General features: G+C 44.7%; 1 protein-coding gene across 3 annotated transcripts; it reads left to right on the top strand.

Annotated features, from left to right (window-relative positions):
• The first annotated feature begins 574 nt into the window (after positions 1-574).
• Positions 575-27,807, top strand: LOC135385264 (homeobox protein PKNOX2-like). 3 transcript variants are annotated; one of them, XM_064614469.1, is made up of 11 exons: positions 575-655; positions 1,457-1,577; positions 1,966-2,176; positions 4,881-5,052; positions 8,885-9,139; positions 11,351-11,455; positions 11,518-11,632; positions 15,068-15,207; positions 16,254-16,330; positions 17,422-17,630; positions 22,383-27,807. In XM_064614469.1, exons 3-11 carry the CDS (start codon positions 1,974-1,976, stop codon positions 22,481-22,483), a joined length of 1,377 nt encoding a protein of 458 aa, XP_064470539.1. In that variant the 5' UTR covers positions 575-655; positions 1,457-1,577; positions 1,966-1,973; the 3' UTR covers positions 22,484-27,807. The 3 variants fall into 3 exon arrangements, with proteins under 3 accessions (XP_064470539.1, XP_064470540.1, XP_064470541.1); XM_064614470.1 differs by lacking the exon at positions 575-655 and adding an exon at positions 703-1,019; XM_064614471.1 differs by lacking the exon at positions 575-655 and having other exon boundaries at positions 1,092-1,577.

Here is a 27,807-nt window from a genome sequence, read left to right as displayed (position 1 = left end):
AAGGCCGCAGGCGATCTGCCGTAAATGCTGCGCCCACAGGGCAGATAATTCCCTCCTACTGCTTTCAGAATGCACCTCCTCTCGGGCATTCACGAAGGCGAAGCGACGAATTAATTCCTGTCAAAGTCAAATCGTTACCCAGCCCACTGCGGCGAAATGCTACGCCCCTTCCGTTCCCTCCGGGCACTCGCATTTTGACAGATACGTGTTTCAAATGCATTTATAATGGTTTCCAGAGCATTAGAACTACTCTCAGGTTCCCTAATACGAATATTTTTATGTTCAACCAAAAGAAATTTTCGCCAACGCAGTTACTTGATATGCGTAGTTTCGCTTAAAAAACGTAACCATGCCCGTAGGACGTGCTTAGTATGGCAGGTGAGCTCGTAAGGGATATAGTACACGGGCTCCAATTAATCGCCGTATATTTTCAGCTCAGCACTTTGAACCGAAGTCATGCAGTAAAACTTTACTAACGCTATCTAAAATATCACTATTCTGCGCGTTTCCGTCGTGTAAGTGGTGTTTCATTACATCAACAAAGCCGATAACCTGCGCCTTACGGTTCTCTTTATGACGTCAGACGCGTCAATCTGAGGTGGGCAGTAGTTCTCGATAATTGACGCCGCCATTTTTGACGAAGACTGACACCTAGGTAAGCTGCCACTCACACAAGAGAATTGCCTCTCTGAGCTCGTAATCTTCGCTCTGGCTCAGCTGGTTGACTCACTTTCGTTCATCCCTCTCAAAATGGGATACGTGAAAGCCGGAAAGCGTCCTTATTCAGGACGGGTTGTGCTGCGAAGCATCCGAGGCACCTTCGAAAGGAGGAGTTTACTGGAGAATATTGACAGTTGAGGATAGCGCGCCGACTTACGCTCATCGTTAGGTCAGGTTTGCGGTAATATAGCGTTACAGAAGTGAAGCAGAAGCATTGCATTTTATTTCCCCGATATGTATTCCATGTTCACGCGCCAGAGGCTTCACGACATGAAGCATCCTCATTTACAAGTACAGCGGTACGGCTCTTGTGTACCTACGATCATAGCGCAGTACACATGCCATGTGTGACCAGGTTGGGCGCCTACTCTTTTGTTTAGTGCAGTGTAGTGGCACCCAGAATTTCCTCCCCGCTTGGTCACGTCCGCGCGTGCGTTTACACTCGTTTGTTTTCAGAGTGGATTTCACTGGAAACCTGTTTGTAGATCTTAATCAGTTGTTGTTCAGTCAGCTTCGCGCCGTCACAGTGCAGTGCTTATATTTCCTGGATGCATGTACGCGAGACCATCTGGACGTTGCATGATGCACTTACCTGCTGCAGCGAGTACTGCATATCACGTTGTGGTCATCATGTTCATTTGAAGGATCTTGTGTTTGCGCGATTTGCATGAGGCACTCTCATTGTGAACTCCCTGCTAGGTGAAGTGATCTGCTAGTATCCGTGTTTGATCTGCAGGATCTGTCAGTGGCTGATAGGTGACTCCAGCAGAACCTTGTTGATTTCACTAACACCTCCAAAGATGACATCACTGATACAGCTACTTGGCATATAGCAACGAAGTGAAGGTTTACCTTTAGTAAGTAGATCTTTATCTGTGTCACTTCATCAGACAGAGTGTATGACTGAAGTGATGCTGTTTTATTTATTTGTTGTTTAACCAGGTCTGTTTTTTTATTGCGATATTTTAATGGTTGCGACTATTACGTGGTGTTGACAGTGTGTTTTGAACATTCAAGAACTGTGAACTTTAAGAGTTATTCATTCTAAAACGATGAATGAAGTAGAAAGGAATACAAAATACACTCTTGTCAAAGTTTGATCAAATAGTGTGCATGCATGTTACGAGACAAGGGATAGGGTGCAGGCAAGCTGGTGTCCGTGTATCTCGGCCTTCTTCGTGCATGCATCTTGCGCCACTCAAACCCTCCATGTGCCATAAAATGGCTCATTTCTGCTGCTTTCAGCGACCACAATGCAGGAAGCGTCCCCGCGGCCGACAGCGTACCAGGATGCCCCCTTAGTGGGGCGTGGATTGGAATCTGGAGAAGAATCCCCTGTCGGTGGCATGAACGTTGTCGCACCTACAACAATGAGTCACTCACCATCACCACCTCCTGATGCCCTGGACCCTCAGGCCCAGGCACAACTTGAGGCCGACAAGCGCGCTGTTTACAAGTGAGCGGAAAGCTTTACCATTACTAAATGTACAATCTGTTTCATACTTTCCATGTCACATGCAGGGATACTGTAGAGCCTCTCTCCAAGTGCCATCAACATTTTGAACTGATTGCATTAGCCTAGTCACAGGTGATAGTAAATCGCAAATTCGAGTGATCGATTCAAAGTGAGAACTCGAATCCACTACAGCGCAATAAAACCCGGCGCTGAGAGACAGAATTTAATCCACAATCGAAAAACAATCGCACTACTGCCGGAAGTCGTTCCGTGGATCTCATAAACTCGGCAACTCATAAACTCGGCAACTCATAAACTCGGCTCGACCCTCACTGTTGCTCGGTCTCACAAGTTGCGACAGTCACAAGTAGGCTTTGGAAGAGTTCGAGCTGACTCCCAGTTTTCTCAGTAGGGAAAGGAAGAGCACCTCTTTGTGAGGCGAAGAGCTTTGCAACAAGCTTTGTGGAGATCAAACTACTGTGCGGAAAAAAAGGGACTCCTGATTGAGCAGTTGAATTTGCCAAAAGGCTGTTGAACGTGCAGATGCATTAACGGAGAAAGTCAGTGTGCTTAGTCAACAAGCGGTTCGTTTGACTATCAGTTCGCTGGTTTTCTAGTCTTTCCACTTGTGTTAATGAGAGTAGGGGGACAGAAGTCCCTCCCTAAAGTTCGCAGGATTGATACATCAAGAATGCCCCGCGTAGAAAAATAAACTAACACACAAAAACAATGTACTAAGTGACACGTACTAAACGAAGCGCAAAATGCTTGAAATATGCCGCTGTAAAAACAACTTCACCTTACTTACCTTAGGAAATGGCCAGTTTTTATCCACATGTAATTCACATGATGTCAATCAGACATGGCCATATCTAGGTTTGAAATGCGTTTCATGTCAGAGCTAGGAGTAGTGGTGCTAGTAGTAAATATATTCGTGCCAAGTAACAAATTCTCCTTATTTTGTAAACGTTACCGGGAGTAACCAAAGTTCATGCTGACGAACATGCAAATCCTGTTAAAATATGCCGTACAGGAGAATGTGAGGTGCCTTGTCTGATCTCTATGCTACAAAGGGAGAGTGAGGTCCCCACATCCCAAGCCTAATGCCCCTTTTGCCCCACCTTCCGACGCCCCTGAATGATATAAATGTGTACCTCAAGCGTGATGTAGTGACTTTGAACTGTAGTAAGTTTCAGGAATACACACAGTCAGGTGGATACCATCTTTGGTTCTTGAGATGAAATCTATTCACATTCCAGATGGAATAATTAACATAATTTAAGGAGCCAGTCTACTTCACAAAAACACAAGCTGGGTCCGCACAAAAATATTTTTTCGTTACCTGCTGTTTTTTCTTCAAGCACCTTGCGTTCGTACCACCGACTGTGCTGTCTGAGGTTTTCCCTGGTTTTTCCAAAGACTTTTCAGAAGAATGTCGGCACAGTACCCCCTGAAGTCGGCCCAGGACGCATACTAACCCCCCTGTCCCCCACTCCTTCCTGCTGTCCTCTCTCCATCTGTACGCCGCTCATAGCCACAGTTGCTTCGTGGTGCTAACAAGGAAGTAAAAAAATAAAAACATATAAAAAGCACCTTGCGAATTCACTTTTCCTCAACAAAAAAATCTTCCTGTCCACGGAACATGAAAACATCCCATTGGAGCGATGGAGCGACCAGAGAATGTAACTTTGGGAGAGGGGGAGAAGCGGTTTCTGGCACCATGTGACAGATTTTATTTTTTATTTTTTTATTTGGTCATACGTTAAAGACCCAAAGGGTACTACATAACGGAGGAGGGAACGGCACCACAGGTGCGCAAGTAAAGAAAAGGAGCAAGCAGAACGTGCCATGAATTGTAATGGTCAACGCACAAGGGTTATAAGAATACACTGAGGAAATTCGTCATACAAGATACACAGGGGCAACTTGCCATCAACAAATTGGCTTACTGCAGATTTAAAATCCGGAGGGTCACGGAGATCAACAATGGACTGGGGAAGAGCATTCCAGGCCTTAGCCGCCCGAGGGCAAAATGAGTAGAGAAAGATATCGTGGTTGCAGTGAGTCATCCCTACCTTGTAGAAATGATCCACCCTGGGAGAAATAAATGATGCTCTCAACAGTAGCTCAGAATGTAACATGTGGTTATGAAAAATCTTATGAAATAGGCACTGACTGTCTTCATCCGTGCCCCTCTGCAATGATGGAAGTGCTGCACCAGTCACTGGGTGCTGTGCCATCCTGCGTCGTAGAGGGTGTTCTTGCTGTATCTGCGCCAAAGCACGGAGTAGCCAATTACTTCGCTGTCCCCAGAGATCGTGCATGTGATGAGAAAACGAAACCTGAAGTGGTTGGGCCTATTGTCGTAAGTCAGTGTAACTTGCTACCCCTGAGGATTGCTAGGCTTATCGGCAACGAAACATGTTACATGGACATGCAGTTCACACCCGCTCTGCACACTGCTCGGATGTGCTCCGCAGCCTCGTGGCTCCCCAATCTCGCCCCTTGTGTGGAAAATTGCTAGGCCATTTGTCGGTGGATCACGAAGCTGCACAAAAACTAGATTTTTCTTGCACCAATGCTTGTGCCAGAATGCTTCGAGGCACTTCCATCACTCCCTTCTGTATAGCACCCTCAAATGGAACACTTTGGAACTTATTCTGGTACTATAACTGTGTCGACAAATGTTTTTGTTTCATTTCAGGCACCCCCTGTTCCCTCTTCTGGCACTGTTGTTCGAAAAGTGTGAGCGGGCCACGCAGACAGCTGAGGCTCCTTCCTCAGAGAGTTTCAGCAGTGATATCCAGGCCTTTGTGCAGCACCAGGAGAGGGATCGAAGGCCATTCTTCAGCGACGACCCTGATGTTGATAGCCTGGTATGCAGTTACCTTGCATCATTCCTGCGTTTGATGGCTCGCTTTAGTGCTGGGAGATATGCTGTGTGGACAGTGCATATTAACCTTCTATGGCAAAAATAGCAGATAGGATTGCTTTTGTTTAGGGGAACAGCTGCACCTCTATTGAGTGCAGTGTATTTCCACTCGCTGCTTACCTTGTGCAGTAAAGTTGAAAATATATCATATTTACTAGCATATTTTGTGCCATCGCATAATACAGTTAAACCTCCATATAGCGAACTCTCCATGCAGCGAATTTCTCTATTTAGCGAACTTTTTCTAATTCTTGTACATCTGTCCCATTGAAGCCCATGTGTTTGGGTTTTCCGTACAACGAAGTGATTTTGTCACGTTCTCTATGTTACGAAGTTGCACGTGTGCAGAACCCTGCTTCAATTCTCGGAAATGGTGTGACTGCCAAACTTTCTGGAATTCAGGGTGTCCGGGGTGCATCATATCCAGGTCACTCCTTGCGTTTGAGACGCCAGTACAAAGGAGAGATAGGGAAAGGAGAACGTCATGGGTTCGGTGACCGACACAACCGGCATTCGACGAATGAGAAGGTGGAGATTCCTGCTCTCCTACCCCTCGATGGTTGTCACTTGTTGCCAGTTGCATCCTGTCGGGCAAAGTCGACACCATGGCATACGTGTTGAAGCGAAAATCGTTGTTGGTAGATGCCAAGATGCAAATTCTCAATGCCGTTGCCAACGGTGAAAAGAATGATGTGGCTGCGCGATTCGGAATCCAGGTGAATTCGTTATCAACGATATTGAAATCCAAGGAAAACATCCTCGCAGCCGTTGCAGTGGGGACCAGCACCACGAGGAAGAGATTGAAAGTTCCGCATTATGACGACGTCGACAAGGCAACGTTCACATGGTTTATGGAAATGCTGTCGTCGCGTGTTCCACTCACCAGCATTATCGTGCAACGCCGGGCTGTCAACTTTGCAAACATGCTTTGTTGGGACGATTTCAAGGCCAGCAGTGGGTGGCTGGAGAAATTCAAGAGAAGACACTCGATTGTTTGCAGAGTTCTGTGTGGTGAATCTCTCTCTGCCGATGTTGTTGGGGCTGCCACGTGGCAGGAAGAAGAACTGAAAGGAATCCTGGAGAGGTATCAACTGATGGACATCTACAATGCAGACGAAACCGCCCTGTTTTGCCAAATGATGTCTGGACGCACCCTGACTCTGAAGGGACGCTGTTGTGAAGGTGGGACGCAGAGTAAGCAGCGGTTTTCCGTCCTTTTTTGTGTCTACATGGACAGCAGTGATAAGCGGCTTCCTCTCGTAATTGGACGGAGCCAGAAACCTTACTGCTTTCGAGGAAAGAGGGTTCCTGTCGTGTACGCCAGCAACAAAAAAGCGTGGATGTCCCGAGCAATTTTCAGCGAGTGGCTCCGGAACTTCGATTGTGAGATGGCAAAGCAGGGCCGACATGCGTGTCTTTTGCTTGACAACTGTTCAGCACACCATGTTGATTTCAGTCTTACGAACGTGGAGATCCGCTTTTTTTCCACCTAACTGCACTTCGCTCATCCAACCACTGGATCAAGGCATCATCAGGAGTGTTAGTGTGCTTATCACGCACATCTCGTGGACGGGCTTCTGCTGCGGTCGGTGGGGAATCGAAGGTTGACGCCATCCATGCCGTGGAGATGCTTGCTGCAAGCTGGTCAGCAACAAAATGTGCGGTCATCACAAACTGCTTTCAAAAGGCGGGGTTTCAGGTGATTGACAATACAGACGACACCCCGTGTGCTGAGGCGGAGGAAGCAGAGTACGACGTTCTGGAAGACTCTTCGGAGGTGCCCGCTGTGCTCCAGCGATGGGAAGAACTGAGACAGCAAGGTGGTGTACCTGATGACGTTGCACTGGAGGACTTTTTGGGCGCTGACTCCAACGTAATATGCACAGAACAGCTTACAGAGGGTGACATTGTTGCCAATCTGCGAAATAACATTCACGAGGACAGCGACACTGACACTGACGCTGACGAAAGAGATACGTGTGCCATCTGTTAGACAGGTGTTGGAGTCTATTGACGTGCTTCGACGGTACGTGGCATCGAACCAGGATCGGGAGGGAGCTTTGGCAGTGTTGGCAAGATATGAACAGTGTGTTACACCGACGTTTTTCAAGACTGTGCAAAAGCAAGTAACGGACTATTTCCATGCCAAATAAATAGCCTTTTTCTCTCCCGTAATCTTGGTTTTCGTGCGTTACATACCCGCGGCTTTCAGGAAACTAAATTCCAGTGATGACCACCAAAATTTCGCTAATGTTCTCCATAACAAAGTTCTCCATATAGCGAAGTTTTGCGATCTGTTTACCGACTTCGTTACATAGAGGTTTAACTGTATGCACACCCCCTAGTTTAGCACTAAAAATGACAGAAAACAAAAAAATCGCGTAATTTGCGCACCTGTGTTTTCGTGCGTGGATATTTGGCATATGCGTCTCAGCGACCGTGGCGATTGGCTTTTCGCAACGCCATCAGTGCTACCGAAGCTATTGCGGTGCTTTTGTTTGATTAATGCACACTTTCGGGTGACGATCCACTGACGTGATGGACGATACTGTCAATCGAACTACAAAACGTGGAAAGAAACGCCGGACAAACACGCTGTGATAAACCTTACAGCACAACATGACAAAGTTTGCGAACATAGCGTGCTTTCGGCTGTCGCATGTGATTAGCGGCGTCTTCCAGCAGCGTATTGACGTATTTGGCCGGTATAGGAGCGGTAGTTGGCTGGCATTTTGCCTCCCGACCGGCTGTTGTGCGGTATTTGGGTACTTCCTCTGCGCTTACGCAATGCAGAGATAACGTCAATATCGGCTCTACCGAGAGCCTATATGACCGGCATACTAAAATTTTGAAATTTCGCGTCGTTTGAATATCGTAACTAGTGTTTCCGTGCAATTTGCGTACCCCCAACTGTTCTGACTTTTTTTATAGTAAAAGTGCGCAAATTATGTGAGTAAATACATTAAATATTACATATAATATACATATATTAAATGTCGGGCAGAAAACCCTTCATGTAGAACATGAATGGGTCATACTTGGGCTTCCGCCAGAGCTGGCTGTGTCTTTGCCATTCTTGGGACCCCGAAGGCAATGAGCAAGAGAGAAGACTAGAAGTGAGAAGGGTTCAACTCTCCGAACTGCAAAGAAAGAGCCCTGAAAGATATTGAATGCTGGAAATGCAAAGCTAGGCTACACGATGGGGCTTATCCGATGAAGAACGGAGTCCATGACCGCGCATATAAAAAAGCTCCGCACTAACTCGGGCATGTGGGGTTTTACGAAAAAGGGGAGGGGCACAAATGCGGATCATCACTCAGACAGACAAGGAGCTAAAACTTACTTCCTCACCCTCCTTCCTTCCCTCACATGGCATGGGTGTGTGCACCTGACTCTGGTGATGCTACACCATCATACAGGCTGCTCTTTATGCTTTACAGGCACAGTTTCAACTGATTTCTTTTTCGCAAAAGCTTTTGACCCGGCATTTCAGCTCCCATCTATATTGCAGTTCGCGCGCAGGTGCATTTTGTCAGGTCAAAGTGTGCAGTGTGGACTTCGTCTGTGCTCGAACTAACAAAAATTATCATCCTCTGTGGGCCTTGAACACGATCGGACTAAGTGAAAAATGATGGAACCAAAGTTGAGATGCTGTATGGTTAATGTGATTCGCAGTATGAACAAAATAATATGCCTAGCTTCATCGACTTGAACAGCCCTGAGAAAGAAAAATGTGTAGTAGTCACTGAACACACATTCAACCTTCCTCTTTCCAGATGGTGAAGGCAATCCAGGTGCTGCGTATCCACCTTCTAGAGCTGGAGAAGGTGCAGGAGCTGTGCAAGGACTTCTGCAACCGTTACATTGCTTGTCTCAAGAGCAAGATGCAAAGTGAGAACCTCCTCAGAAGTGCAGACTTTCCATCCCATGGAGGAAGTGAAGGGGGTCACCTGAGTGACTCTGATTCTTCCTGTTCCTCCCCTGGCCCACTGCGTCTCTCTCCCTCGCCACCTGTACAAGCAACGCATCAGGTGAGGAGGATATGGGAATTCAAAGATTGACACTATGTGTTCATAAAGCCTTACTGAGTAGCATAAACGGTGTACAGTCGTGCCTCGTTATTATGGACATTTTTCTCCCTGACAGGAACTGTCCATAAAACGAGTTGTCCATACCATATTTTCTCGAATCTAAGACGACCCCCCGAGTTCAGGGTGCACAGATTTGGAAAAAAAGTAAACAGTGATTGCGAGGCAGTGTAACAGTTGGAAGCGGTGCACAATACCACATTTATTCGTCACCACTTTCTTCATCACTATTTTCTTTATTGGTATCTAGTTGACAAATGGAAACCTGAAGCTTGATAGCAGAAACTACGTTCAGTTTAGTGGACTTCCACAGTGTTGAATCTGCCACAGTCTTCACGTGCTTGTTCCACTTCAGTTATTGACGCAAACAAGTTTTTTTTTTTCATTCCCTGGATCACTGTAGAATGGAACAGCCTTCCTAATCAGATTGTTTGGTCCGAAAATATCCTACATGTTGCGAACCTGCTCGACAACTCTATTGCACTGTGTGTTCCCTCTCTAGTGTGTTCACCGCAGGAATTGAGGTGTTGTTTAAAGCATTATGTTGTTTTGTAATGTCCACTACTCATGCTCTGACTGCCAGATGGCAGTTAGCATTCTGAATAAATAAACATTAAACGTAAATAAACATATTTTTTTTCTCCCGCGTGGTCCATGGTAACGATGAAACCACACTCTAATGCCACTTTGTGCTTGCAGTGAGAATGCTATTGCATATCTCGGACAACCCTGAGTATGTGCCTTCTAATAGAAGCCTGTTGAATCTGCCGTACACTTGCGAAACACTGTAATGGCATTTCGTTTACTAGTTTGTGCCAATCACGTTGTTTACACTTAGGGCCTCGTGTTTTAGGGTAAATCCCGGCAAGACCCGTTTTTATCCCCAATTTGTGTCATCGTCACCTAGGGTAAAACCTGAAACAACATGAAAACTAACTTGGCAAAATGCCAATTCTTCTAACAACACGGGCACTGCAGGATGTTGAGCACCTTCCGCTTTGTTGTGACATCAGATCATTCCAGCATTTTTATTCGCTGTCGAAAATCATCTGCTACAGCACAGGAGCAAGGCGACCGGCCAACTGCTGTGCCTCATATGCAGACGGGCACCTCCGAATGGAACCGAAAAAAAGAAAGAGAAAAGAAGGCGTGCGCTTCACTATTAAAGGGGTACTAAAATGCAAAAACAAGTTCACTTCAAATTCTGTTACACGCTGTGTTAATTTCGTGCTTGTTATCATAATTCAAAACTTGGATTCCGTTACGGAGCTACAATCGAAATTATACCGGACTCTTTCTTGCTTCGGCGCTAAGCAGTGAACGTCATTTCAGCTCGTGCATCAGTGTTTTTAGTCTATACTGCGCGTGCACGTGTGTTCTGCGCCATGGAGCAGTCCTAGCTAAAGACACAGTGCGCGTTTTGAAGCAGACTGGCGTAGCTGTCCAAAGGGCGTGGAGATAAATCATGTCAGTGGAACATTCGTGAGAACTGTTGTGGGCTACAATTCAGTGAATCGGTATTGAAAATGCAGCAGTGCGCATCATGCCTTGCAAATACGGAACACTACGATCGGACCCATTCCAAATCCACATGCCCACGATAGGTATGCGCACACTTCTCCTGCTGTCTCATTGGATGCCGCCAATCTTTGCCTCCTGGGGATACCATTAGTTGCCGCCAAAGACGACTCTGTTTTCATTGTGTTTTTCTTCTAAACGGTAGCGCTCTGTGAACTAATTTTGCTTGCATCATACGAATTCAAACACTGACTTTCATTTGAGAGCAAGTTGTTTTTGCATTTTAGTGCCCCTTTAAGCGGATGACATGGCTGAACTCTGTATCATTCTAGAGTGCCTAAATCTCGAGAAGCAGTGCTGCTTGAGGCATGATAGTTGGAAGCGCTCATAGTATGGGAGTGAAAATAATTAGTTTGTTTATTAATGTTTATTACAAGCAGAGAATTAAAAGGCTGCCTGCATTCGATTTGCAGGCTACATTTTTTATATGTGCACTTAATTGTGCCTGGCTGAATACTGCATGCGGAATGTGATTTTGTACCCACTGGCTTTGCCAAACTGCCTTTTTTCTTGCGTTCAACAGTATTGAGACGTACTGCAATTCCTGACAATTTCTTTTCTTTGTGGCTATTGCAGAATAACTGCATCACAAATGCTATGAATCCTGCACAAATTGTGTCTGGTGGCACAGTATACCAGATGGTACAAACATCAGCTGGGATCATGGCACAACCAATTCAGGTACTTAGATATCTGTGTACAGCTCAACAAAACTGTAGTACATTCCTTTGTATCCCTGTTAGATCCAGCCAAGTCAGAGCATGCCTGTGATAACTGCCATTCATGGTGGGACTCCCCTGTCTCAGATTGGTGCCAACTGCTCCAGCGCCGACCAGGAGCAGCGGCTTGCCAGCATGGGTAAACTGAGTCTATTTTATCATTGGAAGAACTTGTAGCTCTTTGTGGGCAAAAGAACGATACAGTATAAAAGTATCACCATAGAAAATTTGTCTGCAACCTGAACATTCAATGAGACAGTGAAAATTGGGAGATCTGATGATTGTTTCCCCACAAACCTCGGAAATACAAAAAAGAAAAGAAAAAAAGAAACCATTACTTCAAGTGGTAGTTGCCACAGACATTGTTTTGTAGGTCAGACCTTTGAACACTAGCTAGGTTGGTAAGTCAGTGAATGAAGTTGGTCGTAACGCTTTGATGTCTTCGTTTTTGGCCAATGCTGCCGAAATTCGTTAGATGATTCAAAGAGCCCAGCACGTGCTTTCCACCCGCGACAGTGTCGTAAAGCGAGCTTTGCTTCACGCAGATGTTAGGTGAAGCCAACTTGCAGAATGGGGACATGTAATGTTGCCAGATGTTGTCCTAATCAAGAAGATCCTGATATGTCCCCTCCACATGTTCTGGGCCAGTGCGACGTCACAGAGCATCCCAGTTTATTGTTGTGAGGGTGGTAAAAAGGTCAAAACAGAGATAAGGTTACAGGCCATGTAATCCCTTTAATCTTATCTCCACCACCACCAGAGGGGGGTCATTGCTTGCATTGCACAACATGAAGTAAAGGAGTTCATGGTGAGGATGGTAAGAATCTTCCTCCCTTCTCAAAAGGAGGAGCAGCATGAATGGCACGCTCTCGCATCACGGGGGAACGACCTCTGTCGCCTCCAAGTCTTGTTCGTATCTGTTCGTATCATCCAAACTGTAATACATGTGAAGGATAAACATTCAGGCTGAGACTGGAAAATAATTCATATCATCTCGAAATTCGTATAATCCATGATCGTATCATCGAGATTCTACTGTAGAACCTCGGAAATTCGAACTCGGATAATTCAAATTCCCGGTTAATTCAAACAAATTTTGAAGTTTTGTTTGGCCCACTTAATTCAAACCTTGACTCCGGTTAATTCGAATTCCGTGCGAGAGGGAGAGCTGAGAGCAGAGTGTGCCTCTTGGAAGGTGCATGTGCGAGCGTGGCCGGTAATTGCGTAGTTGCGTTTTGTCCACTTAGAACAGTGTGTTGCGTGCGTCCTCTTCGCAAGAAGTGAAACCAACAGTGTCCGCGGGGTTCTGTAGCCAATGTCAACGAGGGCCAAGTATAAAACGCTTTCCTCGAAGGAAAAGCTGACTGCTATCGACGAAGTGGAGTCGGGATTGAAGAAGACTGTTGTCCTAACTAAGTATGGCATCGCAAAAAGTACTATAGCAGCGATCATGAATAGTAAAGACAAGATCCGAGGGAAGGCACATGGCTTTACAGCGACCCGGAAAAGGCTTCGGGAAGCTGCGCACCCGCGTGTGACAGAGGCACTTCTCCTGTGGCTGAAACGAGCCAGAAGTTCGAATATACCGGTAAGCGGCCCTATCCTGCAGGCGGAAGCCAACGAACTGGCGGAGCGTCTCGGACTTGCGGATTTCAAATGTAGCAACGGTTGGATCTCACGCTTTAAAGAGAGACACGGCCTGGTCTTCAAAGCTGTCAGCGGTGAGGAGGCTGCAGGGGATCCGAGCGTCGTAACCAATTGGCAAGCAATGAGGCTGCAAACCGTTCTGAGGGAGTATGCCCCGTGCAATGTTTACAATGCCGACGAACTGGGACTGTTTTTTAAGTGCCTGCCGAGTCAGACCTTGTGTCGTCGTGGCGAACGCTGCACGGGAGGTAAACTAAGTAAGGAAAGGGTGACCGTGATGGTGTGTTCCAATATGGATGGAAGTCACAAGACCCAACTGTTCGTCATCGGAAAAGTGAGGCGCCCGAGGTGCTTTAAGGGCGTCCGCACCCTTCCCGTTGCGTATGCTGCGAATTCTTGTGCGTGGATGACGCAGGAATTGTTCAAACAGTGGCTACGCAAGCTTGATCTGGAGTTCAAATGCGCGAAAAGGAACTTTGTCCTGATAGACAACTGCCCAGCACATGGCTGTGTGGAAGGACTGGAAGCAATTAAGTTAGAGATGCTTCCAGCCAACACAACAGCATCACTCCAGCCCATGGACCAGGGCGTAATACAGAATTTGAAGGTGAACTACAGGAGGCTGCTTCTGCAGCGAATGTTGCTTTACATGGACAACAACATGGCTTACAATGTGACGCTTCTTTGTGCAATTGGAATGCTTTCAGAGGCCTGGGAGGCAAGCCAGCACCATTAAGAACTGTTTTAGACATGCAGGCTTTAACTCTTGTGAGTCTGAACTGTGCGACACAGGCAGGGACTGTCAGGATGATGATGAAGTCAGTGATGTGGTGTCTGGTCTTGAAGCACACATAGTTACTGTGGACATGACTGACTGTGTTGCCATTAATGACAATGTGTGCATCTGCAGGGAGGACACCCTGGACAGCATAGTGAGTGCAGTCATAAGTGCAGAACAGTGCAGCAGTGAAAGTGATGATGAAACATGCGATCCTTCGCCATCTTTAACTACTGGAGAGGCCTTTCAGCACATCAATCGCCTAAGATCTAATCTAATCTTTCTTCAAAACAATAAAGAGTTTGACCAGGAGCTACTTGCTCTAGCTCAGATAGAGAAGTTTGTATTGAAGACTCATGCAGCAACAAAGCAGTTGTCAATTGAAAAGTACTTCACAAAGTAGGCTGCCGAGAAAATAAAAAGTTGGCTGTATTCTGCATGTTTGGGACCACATGATGTTTACAACCACTGTCCTGTGCAAGTATGTGTCAAAACATGTTTTGTATGCGGCCTGCTTATACTACAAGCCAGAATCTTGCATTGGAGCACAGGTTCTGATTATTCAGACTCCCTGATAATTCAAACAAAAATCTGTGGTCCCCTGAAGTTCGAATTGACGAGGTTCTACTGTATATCCAGAGTTTATACCTTCCAAGCCTTGTGGCAAACCAACGAAGGCTATCGTTACTGGATGTTGCATGCAATATACAGATTTGTAAGAGTTAATTTGCTTTGGTATTTTGTAAATTTCTTAAATAATATTGTCTGTAGTGTGCACAGAAAGAATTCAAAGTCAAGAGATGTTACAGTAAAGAGCCCATGTGGGTCCTTGAAAACCCTTGAAAAATTTCTCAATAATCCGTACGAAAATCAACTGTATTTAAAGAATCATTGATGAGGCACATTATAGTTTTTGGAAGGACTCGAACTTTTTAAAACAGTGCATTTTTCAAGTATGATTTTTAGTACAGCCAGCAAATCTAGCATTTACAGTAATAAACCATCAATACTGTTGGTCATCAGGAAACCATGGATGATCATGAACCATCATTTTGTGTTTCTACAGTAGTAGAGTACTAGAGATCCTCTCCAGTCTGTGATAGTGGCCAAGGGAGTATTGCAGTAATGTATTTCATGGCATTACTGCAGGACATCGCCACTTGTCCCTCTCCATGAGTGGTGATGATGAAGAGGACGACTTGTTGGGCAGCAAGAAAAAGCAGAAGAGAGGCGTTCTCCCCAAGCATGCAACCAGCATCATGCGCTCTTGGCTATTCCAGCACATTGTGGTACGGTTCCTTCTGCTTCCAAACCATATCAGGGAAGGGCAGCACAGTAGGATAGGATTGGTGCAGAAGCATGTTTACACAGCCCAGCACATTTGCGGCACCTTGTTTGCATCTAGCAGCAAATTTGCAGTGGCTTGCCGTGGCGAATTTGCGGTACTTTGTTTGTGCACATCAACACACCTTTAGTTGCTCGTTTGTGCATAGCCTTGAATATGTAGTGGCTTGCTGGTTCGCAGGAGCAAATTCGCTGTAACTTAAGTGCGGCATCCCATAACACGCGACAAGCAACATGCTACAGATCCAGTCGCTGTAGCCACTGTCGCGGGAACAGCTACCCGATCCATTTCTGAGGCGGCAGCAGCTAGCGGCAAAACTATTGACTTGCCAGTTACGCCCACCCACACCTCTATCCTTCATCATTCACTCCAGTTACGTACTGCCAAATCTAACGCATTTTGGCAAGTGTTGAGAACTGTCTTTTGCGACAAGCGTCAGGTATCTACGGGAAGTAGATATATACAACTTTGCACCCACGACAGCTCTTCCTACAGACAGAGTGGCGGCACAGCCATCAAATTTCTTGTGTGTTGCTGCCACTTGTAGCCTGTTATGAGGTCTTGGCTTAAAGAAAGACACAGAACAGAGACAAGCTCCATCTAGAGATGACGCAAACACATAGAGCTTCTACATACCTAATGAACATTGAAAGCAGCAGCAAATTTGCAGTAGCTCATTAATGCACAGTTGCAATTGAAGGTAAGTTAAAAGTAGGTTTATGCAGCTTGCAGTAGCTTCATTTATGTGTAGCAGTGAATTTGCAGTAGTTCTGTGCGTGTAGCGGAAACTCTGCTGTACTCAGTCAAAATGACCAGTGCTGTTCTGTAAAATAATTCACTTAACAAGTCTCTGCATGGTGAACTGGACCCTTCCTGCAAATATGTAATTGCCTTCAACGAAGCTGACTGAAACATAGGGAAACCTTTCTCACGTACTGTTCCCCTTGTTTCTTCTCACTCCAATATTTTCTTTTCTTTCTTTCTCCACAGCATCCTTACCCAACAGAAGATGAGAAGCGACAGATTGCGGCTCAGACAAATCTAACACTTCTACAAGTCAATAACTGGTAAGTCATTAGAACAACTCAGTCAAACAGGGAAGGAAGGTGGCATCCTTCGACTAATTTTCATGGTGGCCACATGGGCTTTGACTTCCTCGAAAGAGAGGAAATTTTTCTCTTGAACATATGTAAGGCCGGATGGTTTCGCGTAAAACCGGATACCACTGGAATTTACCCCCGGTCGGAATGACAAATAATCTGGTTTAACCCGATTTCTACAGGTCAGTTTTGGACTTTCCAGCCACGGCTTCATTTAGTTGGCGTTCAGGGTGAGAGGTGGCACTGTCAAAGCTCTCCCTCTCGTGGGCGCATGAATGTCAGTTGGTGTTGCGATGCAGGTTGGCGCGTGTTTCGCATAGCTTCCGTTTTTCCGTACGCTTCCTTTGGTGTTTGCGGTTTGCAGTTTTAATTGCTTTTGGTGGTCTTCGTACATAGTCATGAGCAAAAAAAAGACATTGTCTAGAAGAGTGGACGGCAGGACACAACGATTGAGAGATTGTGAAGAAGAAGGATGGCAAAAATGCACTTGCACTTTTTGCATGTCGTTTCTGCAACTTTATGCTTCTGATAAAGGAACACCTCGTCCCAGCTACCTCGGCTAGGCATGCCCAGTAAACCAGAGACATCCCCTGAACATCCATGTCATATCCTGACTCGGAGGTTGGAACGTCCCAGGGAACACACCACAAATCCCATAGACATCCATCTGTACGTCCAGGGGACAAAAAAATCTTCCCCTATTGCGCATTCCACGAACATCCCACAGATGCAGAGATGCACTGATGCTCCTAGTAACTGATATATCAGCAACAAAAACCATGCCCTGATGAGTGGATGGCGGGGTTCGTTGCCTTTCGTGTCGAGATTCACGGATTATCCCGAAGCAAAATCTCAGCTCCGTTTCCATTGACATCAAAATTCTATTGGTATATTGGTTGTCTTGGCTGCCTTTCTTGCCTGGATGGGTGCCTTTTGCAAAATTTTGACAGTAGTGCTGTGCACTACAGTAAACTTGGATACAATGCAGTGAAAGCAGTGAAGTGAATATTTGCACTCATGCTGCGTTAAATGTGCAGTACTGTTGACTTTTATTCGAGGTTCATCAATGCAAGGCGCAGGATTCTTCAGCCAATGTTAGACGCTGGCAATCCTGAAGCAGCTCAAAAAGCAAAGAAAGCAAAAGTGCAATCAGCACGACCTGTAGAACGGTTCTGGCCGGATGCTTTGGCCTCTCTGCAACCTAGGACCCCTTCCTCTAGTACTTCCCATGGGACACAGGATGCTTCCAGCAATGGTCATGGGGCAGGTAAGTTTTCTGGACTTCCCTGCGAAGATCTTTAGTGCTACTGTTCAAATCTTTTATTACAAAAGTTGCATATTTGTGATCTTTATATGAAGGTTGCCTCCAGAAAAGTGTCACTAAAATAGTCCATTAAAGTAATGCTGCAGTACCACTATAAATTTAGCCGACATATCTCGTAAAAGTATAGACCAATTTGTGCGTGTGACGTCACGGCTTGCGGCGGTGCTGCAGTCAGCAGATCGTCTGCTTGGTGTGGGCAAAACAGCCATGAATTCGAGTGATCGTTTTCATGCAAAGCGGGCAATCCGCAAAGCCGTGTATCCTTCGGGTACACAACTCAATGGAGAAAGAGTGGCAAAATAATTTTTCATCAGTTTTCGCGCCAAGCAGAACGAAGAAATCGTTTTTGTGTGTTGGAATCGTTTGGACTGGTTAAGCGGAAAGATTCCCTGTCATCGCCTTTGTGAGATTCCCACACGATACCTGTGTACAAATATACGACGCTAACATGGATCGGCGCACGGCAGCAAATCAGCGCCGTTTTCAGAAGCTCCCCGATCAGACAGCTCACCTAAGGTGAAGTAATTTTGTGCTTCCAGTGACTTGTACGCTTGCACAGTGTCAGCACTGAGCTGGCTCGGCGAAAAAATATTACATAAACTACAACGCGATTGTTATCAGCGGTGTCTTTTCTGTCTGGGCTGTCCAGTTGTCGATGTGCAGCGCAAAGGGATAGTCATGTTGTATACCGTTCATAAACAACTTCGTCTTGTACCAACACTTGTCTCATTCCTTTAGAGCTCTCAATTATTTCGGGTATTGTGGAAAGGACAGTCGAGAGCGGTGTAGCAGTGCAACACAACCGATGTCGCACTTGCGGAAACCATTCGCACGGCTGCTTTCAGTGTGTTTTGCCCACACCAACCCCACGCATGCGCAGATGGCCCTTCTTGTTTGTAAACAGTAAAGTGGTCTATACACAAGAATGGTACCTAGGGGATTGTGACAGATCGCAGCGGGTTTGTACTGTGTTTGTATTTTACCGAAATTGTGGCACAAGTTCTACAGCAATGCACATAGTAATCAGGCAAAGGATTGCTAGAGCTTATTCCAAAACTTATGCCCCAAATGTCACTCAAGCTACCAGTTTGGATGGAAGCACATGCCTAGGAGAACCAGCATGAATTGACCTAGCTTGCTAAATATGTGACATACAAGCTGTTTTCCTTGTCTTCTTATCGCATCAGTTTCTTCAACTTTTGTCTAATAGAATGAATTTATCGAATATTAATTAGCTGCAAGCACCAGCGTGTCATGCCTTCTTTTAGTCCTCCCACCAACATTTGGGAGCACTGTAAAAGTTTAGTGAATATTGATATAGCACCAAATGATACTGCTGAATTCGTTTCATTCATTGTAGTATTTTCTTTTGGAATGGTATTTTTAGTTTTCTACAATTGGCGGTCTCCTTTCTTGCTGAAAGCTTTGATTTGCTTTCTCCTTGTTATCGATGAACAACATTTTTTTTTTTACCTTCTATACACAAAACATGCTTTCTTAGTCTATATAAGCCAGTAAACAACTTTACAACTCACCCACAGCTATATTTTTCTAAATACTCACTGCAAATGGATTATTTAGTCACTCTCAGGCTCGCAGCCGCAAGGGCTAATTTTGGACAGTTTGCTCTTGTGTTTTCTGGTGGTAAGATCTTCGATAATTTGCCTTTAACTGTATGTCAGCTTACATAAGTTCGCAATTTTAAACTCAAAGTAAAAGTGTTTATTAACCACAGTTCTCATAGAGAGTTTTCATTAATTGAATAAGCACGCCTGGTACGATCTGTTGGGACAGAGGGGAGTGAGGCACATGTGCCTTACCCTGTGGGGATTATCCTTCCCATGCGGTGATCCTCCTGACTGCTTCGAGGTGACTATGGGTTCACTTTCGATCATTCTCCTCTCTTCTGAACGAAGCTCTAACTTGGCCGACACTGACATTATGGATTCTATCTGTACTCCAGTATTCCACAGATGGCATAATGGTTCCTCACAAAGTTCTGTTCCTCAAAAGCCTTGCAGAGTGTTAATATTTCTTGATGAAAGATGAAAGTTCTTAGGCAATTTGAGGCTTTGTTTGTATCTGTCCCTTCTATGTTGTTCCAGCCTCAGAACATCAGTTTATCTCTAATATTTCTTGTTCGTCATTCAGGTGCCATTTTAAATGCTACTCCATGTGGGGATGCTGGGGTAATGTAGAACTGTTCAAACGTTCTATTAGACACAGAGGAGTACATTTGTTATTGTTCTGTGAAAAAAATCTTCACAGTGCCTCGGAGGAATGTCTCTTTCTTCTATATTTGACGAAAGATGTCGCCACACGAGTCGTAGCAGCGTTCCGGCGGCTCCAGTTGGTTCCTTGCCACTCGACCGCACAGTGACCGACCATTTGTTCCACATTTGCTCCCCAAAACACTCTAAAGCCCATACTTTATTGTTGAAAGTTCCTCATTAGACTGTGTAAACGTGTTTGCAATGTGCAATATGGCACTACATCAAGGGAATACTGTACCTGCAGTCCCGGTTCTGATGTGTATTTTTTTAATTGAAAAGAATCTCACTGAAATTGAGATCAGTAGCAACATTATACAGATCCTTTTTCTGCACCCATAGCTGGTCAGTAGAAGCCGTGCAAAGCTGCCTAATGTACTGTCAAAAAGAGTAGCCAATGCAAAGCAAGAAGCAGCTGGTCTTTTATTTAGTCCTGGTTCAGAGCACTGTCTACTTATTGCCAGACTTTATAATACAGTAGAAACTCGTTAATTCGAAGTCGCACAGGCGGCAAAAAAAGTTTCAAAGTAAGCGAACCCATACACATCATACACCCATACGACAAACATTTATTACGTGTAACGAGTATAGGGCATGAAACACTCACGTATATTTGTTTGTCGCGTGCGGTAGTTAGCATCGCACGTCACCCCCTCGTTCGAGAGTGGCTAGCATATCCATCATGTCACTGCACGAGCCGTTGGCTTCCATAAAGTTGCGCACAACGTCAATGGCACCAACAACTTCATTAAAAACATGGGCGTGCGGGGCAGTTCGTCACTGCCGTCGTCGCACTAGTCGTTTGCCTCCGTAGTGTTGAGCAGGATATCCTCTGCGATCGTGGTGGCACATGTCTGTTCTGTATCGTCAAACCTTGTGTACACTTCAAAAGAGCCGAAGCATTCTTTGAGGCTCGCTTCAATGCTGGAGACTTGCGATGCCACCCGCTGCCAGAGACATTCCGAGATGTTCTCTTTGCCCACATCCTTGCTGTTCGCTCCTACCATGCAAATCCGTGCTGTCTCCCCGGAGTGGAACCCAGCTTGCTGAAAGCACTGCTGAATAACGCTGGGCTGGAGCTGCTTCCAGCAATCAATCAATAACCAGTAATCAATGATACTGCACCAAGCAGGTCGACTTCATAGTGCTTCCCGTTTTCATAGCAAAGTAGAATCCTCCTCAGAAAGTGGCTCCAGTATATCTTGCAGTATCCAGTATCTGGTTTGCAGCATCACACCCTGGTCTATTGGCTGGGAATTGCCGTTGTGTTTGGAGGAAGACTATCTTTACGGTGTTGAGATTCTGTATGGCGCCATGTGCTGAGCGGTCATCCACAATGAACACAACGTGACAACTCTTTGCACTAAATTTCCTATCTATCAGACGCACATACTCTTCAAAACGTGCTGAGGTTACCCAGGCTTTGGTGTTGTAGCGATAAATCACCTCTGCTGTGCGTACTTGCCAATAATTAAAAGTGGCAGCTTTTCTGTTCCAGACGCATTCGCACCAAACAGTACTGATATGCGGTCTTTCTTCTGTTGTCTTCCCGTGGCTCTTGGTGTGGTTGTAAACGTCCAGTCAGGCAGCATCTTATAAAACAGCGCGGCTTTGTCCAAGTTGAGAATATCGTCCAGGTGGTATTCTTGCAGAAGTGGCTGCAGTGTGTGCGACCTCCAGTTGTCCACCACTTCCATGTTCACGCTGCCGCTTTCACCACATACCTTCAGATGCGACAGATTATGATGTGCCTTGAAGCGGGAGAACCATCCATTGCTACATGTGAACTCTTCACATTCCAGCTTTTCAGCAGGATCACGCGCTCTGTCTCATAGGGAGTTTTGCCACAGTCATCTTGTTCAGCCAGGCGACCATAGCAGTAGAGCCGTAGTGAGAGGGGCAGCCACCCTGGGTGTGCTTGCCAGAGAGGGTGCCGAACAGCAGGCCCTGGCAGGTTTGTTGTACAGTATGAAGCGGGAATGAAGGGAATTTAAATTTACAATCTTGGCAGTGCGAACGAGCATTTTCTTTGAGGCGGTGACAAAGGCGAGCGAGGGGGAGTACACTGCGTGATTGGCTGTTGAGCTTGAGTCACCTGACTAGCTGTCCTATGACTCACTACTCGTAACCGGGAAGAGGAATGTCACTGAAAGAATAGATAAGGAAAGGGAAGTTGTCGAGCACGTGGTACTTCTGGTCAGTCTGAAAACGTGTGCTCTGTGGAAAAGTTACGAATTAAGCGGGACGTGTCGTGCCCACACTTCAAATTGCGCGGTCAGATCGCAACGTGAGAATACGCGACCACTGCAATCCTTTGCACTAAGCGGGATTTTGAATTAGAGAGGTTTTACTGTACTCGCACACAAGTATTTTCTGCTACTAAGTCCAGTTTCTACGGCATTGCATACCCTGCCACTCCTTGCAGGGGGCCATGGCTCGGACGTAACCTCTGATGACAGCCCCTGTGGAGGAACGCTCAACTCTGCAGACGAGGACAACGACAATGAGGAAAACAACAAGCAATGAAGACGCTTCGTGCATTACAACCACCTTGGTGGTATGGTGTGCCAAATGAGTGTAAGAAGTTATGGAAAGATGCGGTATTTGATTGGTCCTATGCCAACCACAAGGAGCTGAGCGTCATTTCTGCTCAAGGGTTACGCGATCCATTTATCGGAAGTTGCTTTAAATGGTTGCAGAGAGCATTTCTCTTTCATCTGCATCGCCACCTGCAGACATGATGTAGTGATGGAAGTGCGCAACAAGGGAGGCCGACGATGGTGGATTGGGCTTAGCTGTCTTGTTGCTTTCAGAGTTGAGGTCTGTATGCTCAGAAAGTAACCAGGGCATCCAGTCCCTGACAAACCTTAGTGAAATGTAATATATGCAAGAGTGGCCACAGACTGATGGGCATGTGTCCTAGTGGTGTTAGTCCTTTTGGCGTACATATTTGCATCAGACTTTTTTTAAAGGTTTTGGTCTACGTTTCAAGGTCAGCTGTTTTCAAGCTAACGTATCGAGTGCTGCAATTTAATTTATGGTTTGTTACTTTTTCTTTTCTTTTTTTCATATTGTTCAGAATGCCAAGCAATAAAACATCAGTAGAAATAGTGCAGCAGAACAATATTTGGCCCCTGCATTACCATAACCTACCACATGTACAGGAAAAATGACACGCGGCGTCAGAAAGGAACGTGTCTACACAGTTTGCAGTGTACAGATTTCCTTTTTTTTTTTTTCAACTTTGTACAGCTGCAGCATGTGACTGTCATGAAGTGCTATTTTTTCAGGAGTAGATGCTCAGGAGGTATGGGAGAAGCTATGCAATTGTAAAGGAGAGAGTTAGTACAGGCAGAGCTGTGCTCCTTTGACTCGGAGCTGCATTAGATATGCAGACAAAACTTAAGTCATGTACTGTCACCGTTGAAACAAAGGTTTGCTCAAGTGTTTCTTGGCCAGTGTACGTATATGCAAGCTGTACGCTGCTTGTGCCATTACTACGCAGGATAGCGCTTAGTTACTTAGTTCAAGCAGCATGTGCCGTGTATGATTTTTGATACAGTGGACATGCTTTCGCATTGTACTTTTGTCTGGTGTTGGGTGGATAATCAGTGTGTGATTTTGCTTTTGCGGGCAGTTTTCAGTGAACATGTACGTATTGCATATGTTTACCAAATAGGTTTTCATGCACAATGCCTTGTTCAGCACAATGCACACACTACATAGACCCAATGTTTTTTAATGTAACTCATGCATGCAGTGTCTTAAGTCTAACAATTTCATAGTCACATTGCTTTACTTTCTTTGTTGTCATTGTGTGCATGATTAAACCATGTCATATTAAATCTCAAGAAGAACAATTTTTACAACAATTTTTTGCTGTTCTATGTGCATTTATGTTCACAAAACTGGAGGAAATAAGTTTCTTTGGAACGTTAAAACGATTTAATTTCTTTACAGATACTTTAGCCATGTCAAACACATACAAAAGAAGCGTACAGATGTTTGCACACAAATGTTCGGACAGCACCATTGAAAGGTTTTCTTTTTCAGTGGTTCAGGTATTAGAATGGTGATGTTGTGCCGGTTAAAATTGATGCCAGTGTCATAAATATTTGCATTCTACAAACTGAAAGGTGTGATGAGGTTGCCTGATGGCTATGAAAAATGCAGTGAGATGGCTAAAATTCATTGTTTTTTCCCAATTATGTAATTTGAGTACAAGAACAGACTGCAAATAGTGGTTTTGCAGTGTTATTAGTGCATGCTGTTGGCCAGTTACCTCTACTGGTATTGAATTAATTGAAAAACAATTAATTTTTACCAGTCTCATCCCCCATGTATTAACTTACAATTGTGTGCATTTGTAAACTAAGCAGTTTCGTCTCCTTTTAAACTGCCACGTTTATTTACGTTAATTAGTTTCGCTCATGTTACCATGTATTCACACTAGCAACATTCTCAAGCAGAACATGCAAAAAACGTCAGAGCTTCTTGCTGTTAGGTGAGCGCTCAACGTTGTGTCTTCACGTGCACTGCTTAACCGTGGGGAGTATCCTACAACACATCCACGAGGTATTCCGTAGCAGACGACAGGAAAAGGTTCTGGCAGCATCATCTGCTAATATGCCACTCCTGATATTCCGGCACCGTGTGAATGCTGAATGTGACACGGGGCGGAACTTCAGCTCTATGAGCAGTTTTTTTTGCGTTTTCCTTCACTACAATCTTCCACAAGGATGTCACTCGTGTGAATACACAGTTAGTTGAAGTTACTTCTGCTACAGCTTTAAATATTGGTAAGCTGGACTTTGGACTTTGGGTCAAGTTCCAGTTTGAATTCATTGTTTTCGATTATTTTAAGCTCGCATGAAAACCAGGCACGACATTGCTTTGTTTTGATCAGGATTGACAATCGTGTGGCCATCAGGTTGCGAAAGTAGTGTTTGCATTGCCCACTCTCTGAATGGCAGCATTCATTTTGTGGATTGAATGTAACATATGCACCCCTTGAGAAGAACTATCAACTTGTGCAACAGACAGATTTCGTCTGCTTTATCATCGTCCTAATACACACCTGAATGATGGTGATCCAATATAGGTCTGATATACCAAAAGTAATAATGTACACAGATATGGAGGCTTGAAATTCACTATGTGTATATTAGGAGTATTGACAGTGAAGAACTGCAATGTGAGCGGCATAAAGTGTAAACAGTATGCTAGCACATTTCTCATTCATAGTAACTAGCATTGTCTGCACAATGTAGCAGTTTAGTGAGCAGAACACAACGACCACCAAGATTGGTTAGTGGCTCTGTACAATAAACAGTACAGGCTTCAGCCGTTATGATGCAATTCCATGCACAAAATTATAACTCATTAAATGTAGTTAGAAATTTTGAATGTGCATGTTACGATGGGAATTTTACTGCATTCATAACCATTAGAACTAACGCAAAATATGGTTACGGGGGATTGGTTTCCATTCTCCACTTTATAATTAACAGCGTGCTGGTTCAAGACCCAGCAGACAGATATATTTTATGGAGCTCAATCTTGATAGTCTTCACTATGCTGCTTTGCTTCTTCGTTTTTCATCAAATGTTACATAGGAAGTCCTGGACGAGAGAGAAAAAAATGATGCAGATTGCTCTCATAATTTTCGCTGGGTGTTGTCATTAAAGGAACATGGAAGGCACTTGAAACAAATTCTCTTTTACAGCGCATTATAAACGTGCTACATTTAGGAACTGCCACGCAAAATATTTCCTTTGGAAAATCAAGTTTCCTGAGAAAATTAGAAAATGTGTGCAGCGGCAGTGATCTCGCCCATGCTACTCTTGGTGGTGACATCAAGTGTCCGTCAGCACTTTTTTTATTGGCTGCCCAGAATCCTGTGCTAGCGAAAGCGACCAGTGTAGACATGGGACGGGCGGCGCGAAATGCAACTGCAAAAAGACAAAGCAAAAAGGGGGCACGCACGTCACTATTGGCTGACTCGCTTGACGCACCGACTGGCAACCAAGGGAAGGAGCATTTCTGACACGCAAGATCGAAAGGCCTCTTCCGCACCGGAATTGCACACTGCTGTCATAATTTTTGTGCGCATATACAGGTTAGCTACCTATAAAAGCTTACCCATCCAGTGTGCTGTACTCACCAATTACCCAATGCAGGTGAAAAATTATTGCGTCCGCGTGAAACCCTAATTGGTACGTTTCATCATCGTAAGCTTCAAACCGATTCAACATCACAGTTCAAAGTTACGACCAAAAACCACCAAATCCCAATGGGAAAACAGTCAAGGTGGAAGCCATGTTGGGTAAACTTTCATCTGTGGCTACCCTTTAAATATCTCAGGGCTTCTAGTCCGAATTTCTGCATTTTTGATCCTTCCATGCTCCCTTAAGAACCCAATGTTGCATACTGAAGGATGCAGTTGGGTGGGTAGATTTTGCATCAGAAGCCCAAGATTATTTTATATTGGGGGATTATACAGCAATCAATTTTCATTATTATTGTGTAGTGCAATATCTTATCTACGAACTGTTCAAGAGCCATGTGCTGAACATCTAGCATTCGTTAAAAGGACCCGTGGAGATTTTACTTTCCATAACTAACTTTTCCCAAAGTATACTATAGCACTACCATGAAACGAAACAGCTATCTATGCAGAAGAGAAACACCAACGTACACAATTACTGAGCTACATCACTATTCAACATAGGGTATTCATACTATGGTGCCAAGCTTGTAGACTATCAGTGCTCGTCCTTTGAGCTAGCTTGTGCAACCTGGCATTTGCATGCACCACCAAAGATACCTCACAAATTGGCAGTTTGCATGCACTATGAACATCTTGCAGATGCTTTTGGATGGGAACTTCCTTACAGGTAGACTTTTAACCATTTTTATACTGCAGAGGGAAGAAAATATTCCAATCTTAGTCTAGAATGTACATATTGAAAGCAGAAAGTGGGAGTGTATTTGTTAGGAAACGTTTTGCTCGATTCTTGAGTTTGAGGTACATGAAGCGTTGTGGTGGAACAGGGGTGGCTATGAAGTTGTCGAGGCGGCAAAATGTGTAATTTGCAATTTGGTATTGCCAACGATTGGATTGACATTCGGTAAAATTAGGCTAGCCACATCAGTTGAGGCAGCCCCCAGAATGAAAGGGTAAATAAGTTTACGTTTTGAAAGTTACACAAAAAAAAGTTTTGACTTGCAAACCTCTTTGGTGACTGCGTTTCAGACTTACAGTCGCCAGTTTGCTACCCTTTGACTTGGTAGTAGTCATTCTGTTCCAGCAAAGAGAAGCTTCATGGCCAGCAGCACCCTTTTATGCTCACCGATTCTGTTACGTGAGGCATTTTTGCTCACAGCTGCACTACACTGTAGCACACAAGATAGGGTATTAGCCGATTATTATGCTGTTGTCATCCAAGTAAATGGTTTTATCTGTTGTGTCATACAAAATATATTTGAGTTGTAGCCAAGAAGTCATCGCATGTGAAAAGAGCAAATTGTGTTACATTATTTGTTTTTACTTGTTTTGAGCTGTGGTTAAGTATAACCCAGAAAGAGACACCTTGGCGTGTGCTTTATATATGTGGTGCCTGAGATTGTTACTCTATGGCAGCTTTTATGTTGTATTTTTTCTGCTTAGTCATCGATAAGTTGTAAGAATCTCACATATTTTGTATGGCCCTCGTTTTGTAAAGACTTTTGGAGAGATTGCCAAACACTGTCGTATACATTATTTAGCCCAGAATTGACTAGGAATTTGGACTACAATGCTGTAGGTTTCTATATGAGAGTATAGAATAAAGAGATATTAATATATACCA

Source organism: Ornithodoros turicata, chromosome 2 (assembly GCF_037126465.1).
Source record: "Ornithodoros turicata isolate Travis chromosome 2, ASM3712646v1, whole genome shotgun sequence".
Lineage (NCBI taxonomy): Eukaryota > Metazoa > Arthropoda > Arachnida > Ixodida > Argasidae > Ornithodoros > Ornithodoros turicata.
Note: the sequence above shows the minus strand (reverse complement) of the source record. Positions and strands in the feature narration are given on the sequence as shown.

Bases quoted from the DNA above. Each gene is read 5' to 3' on its own strand.
- LOC135385264 (XM_064614469.1), top strand. From the start codon at position 1,974: ATGCAGGAAGCGTCCCCGCGGCCGACAGCGTACCAGGATGCCCCCTTA. The intron at 5,053-8,884 runs GTATGCAGTTAC...TCCTCTTTCCAG, and splicing joins ACCCTGATGTTGATAGCCTG to ATGGTGAAGGCAATCCAGGT. The intron at 11,456-11,517 runs GTACTTAGATAT...TATCCCTGTTAG, and splicing joins TCATGGCACAACCAATTCAG to ATCCAGCCAAGTCAGAGCAT.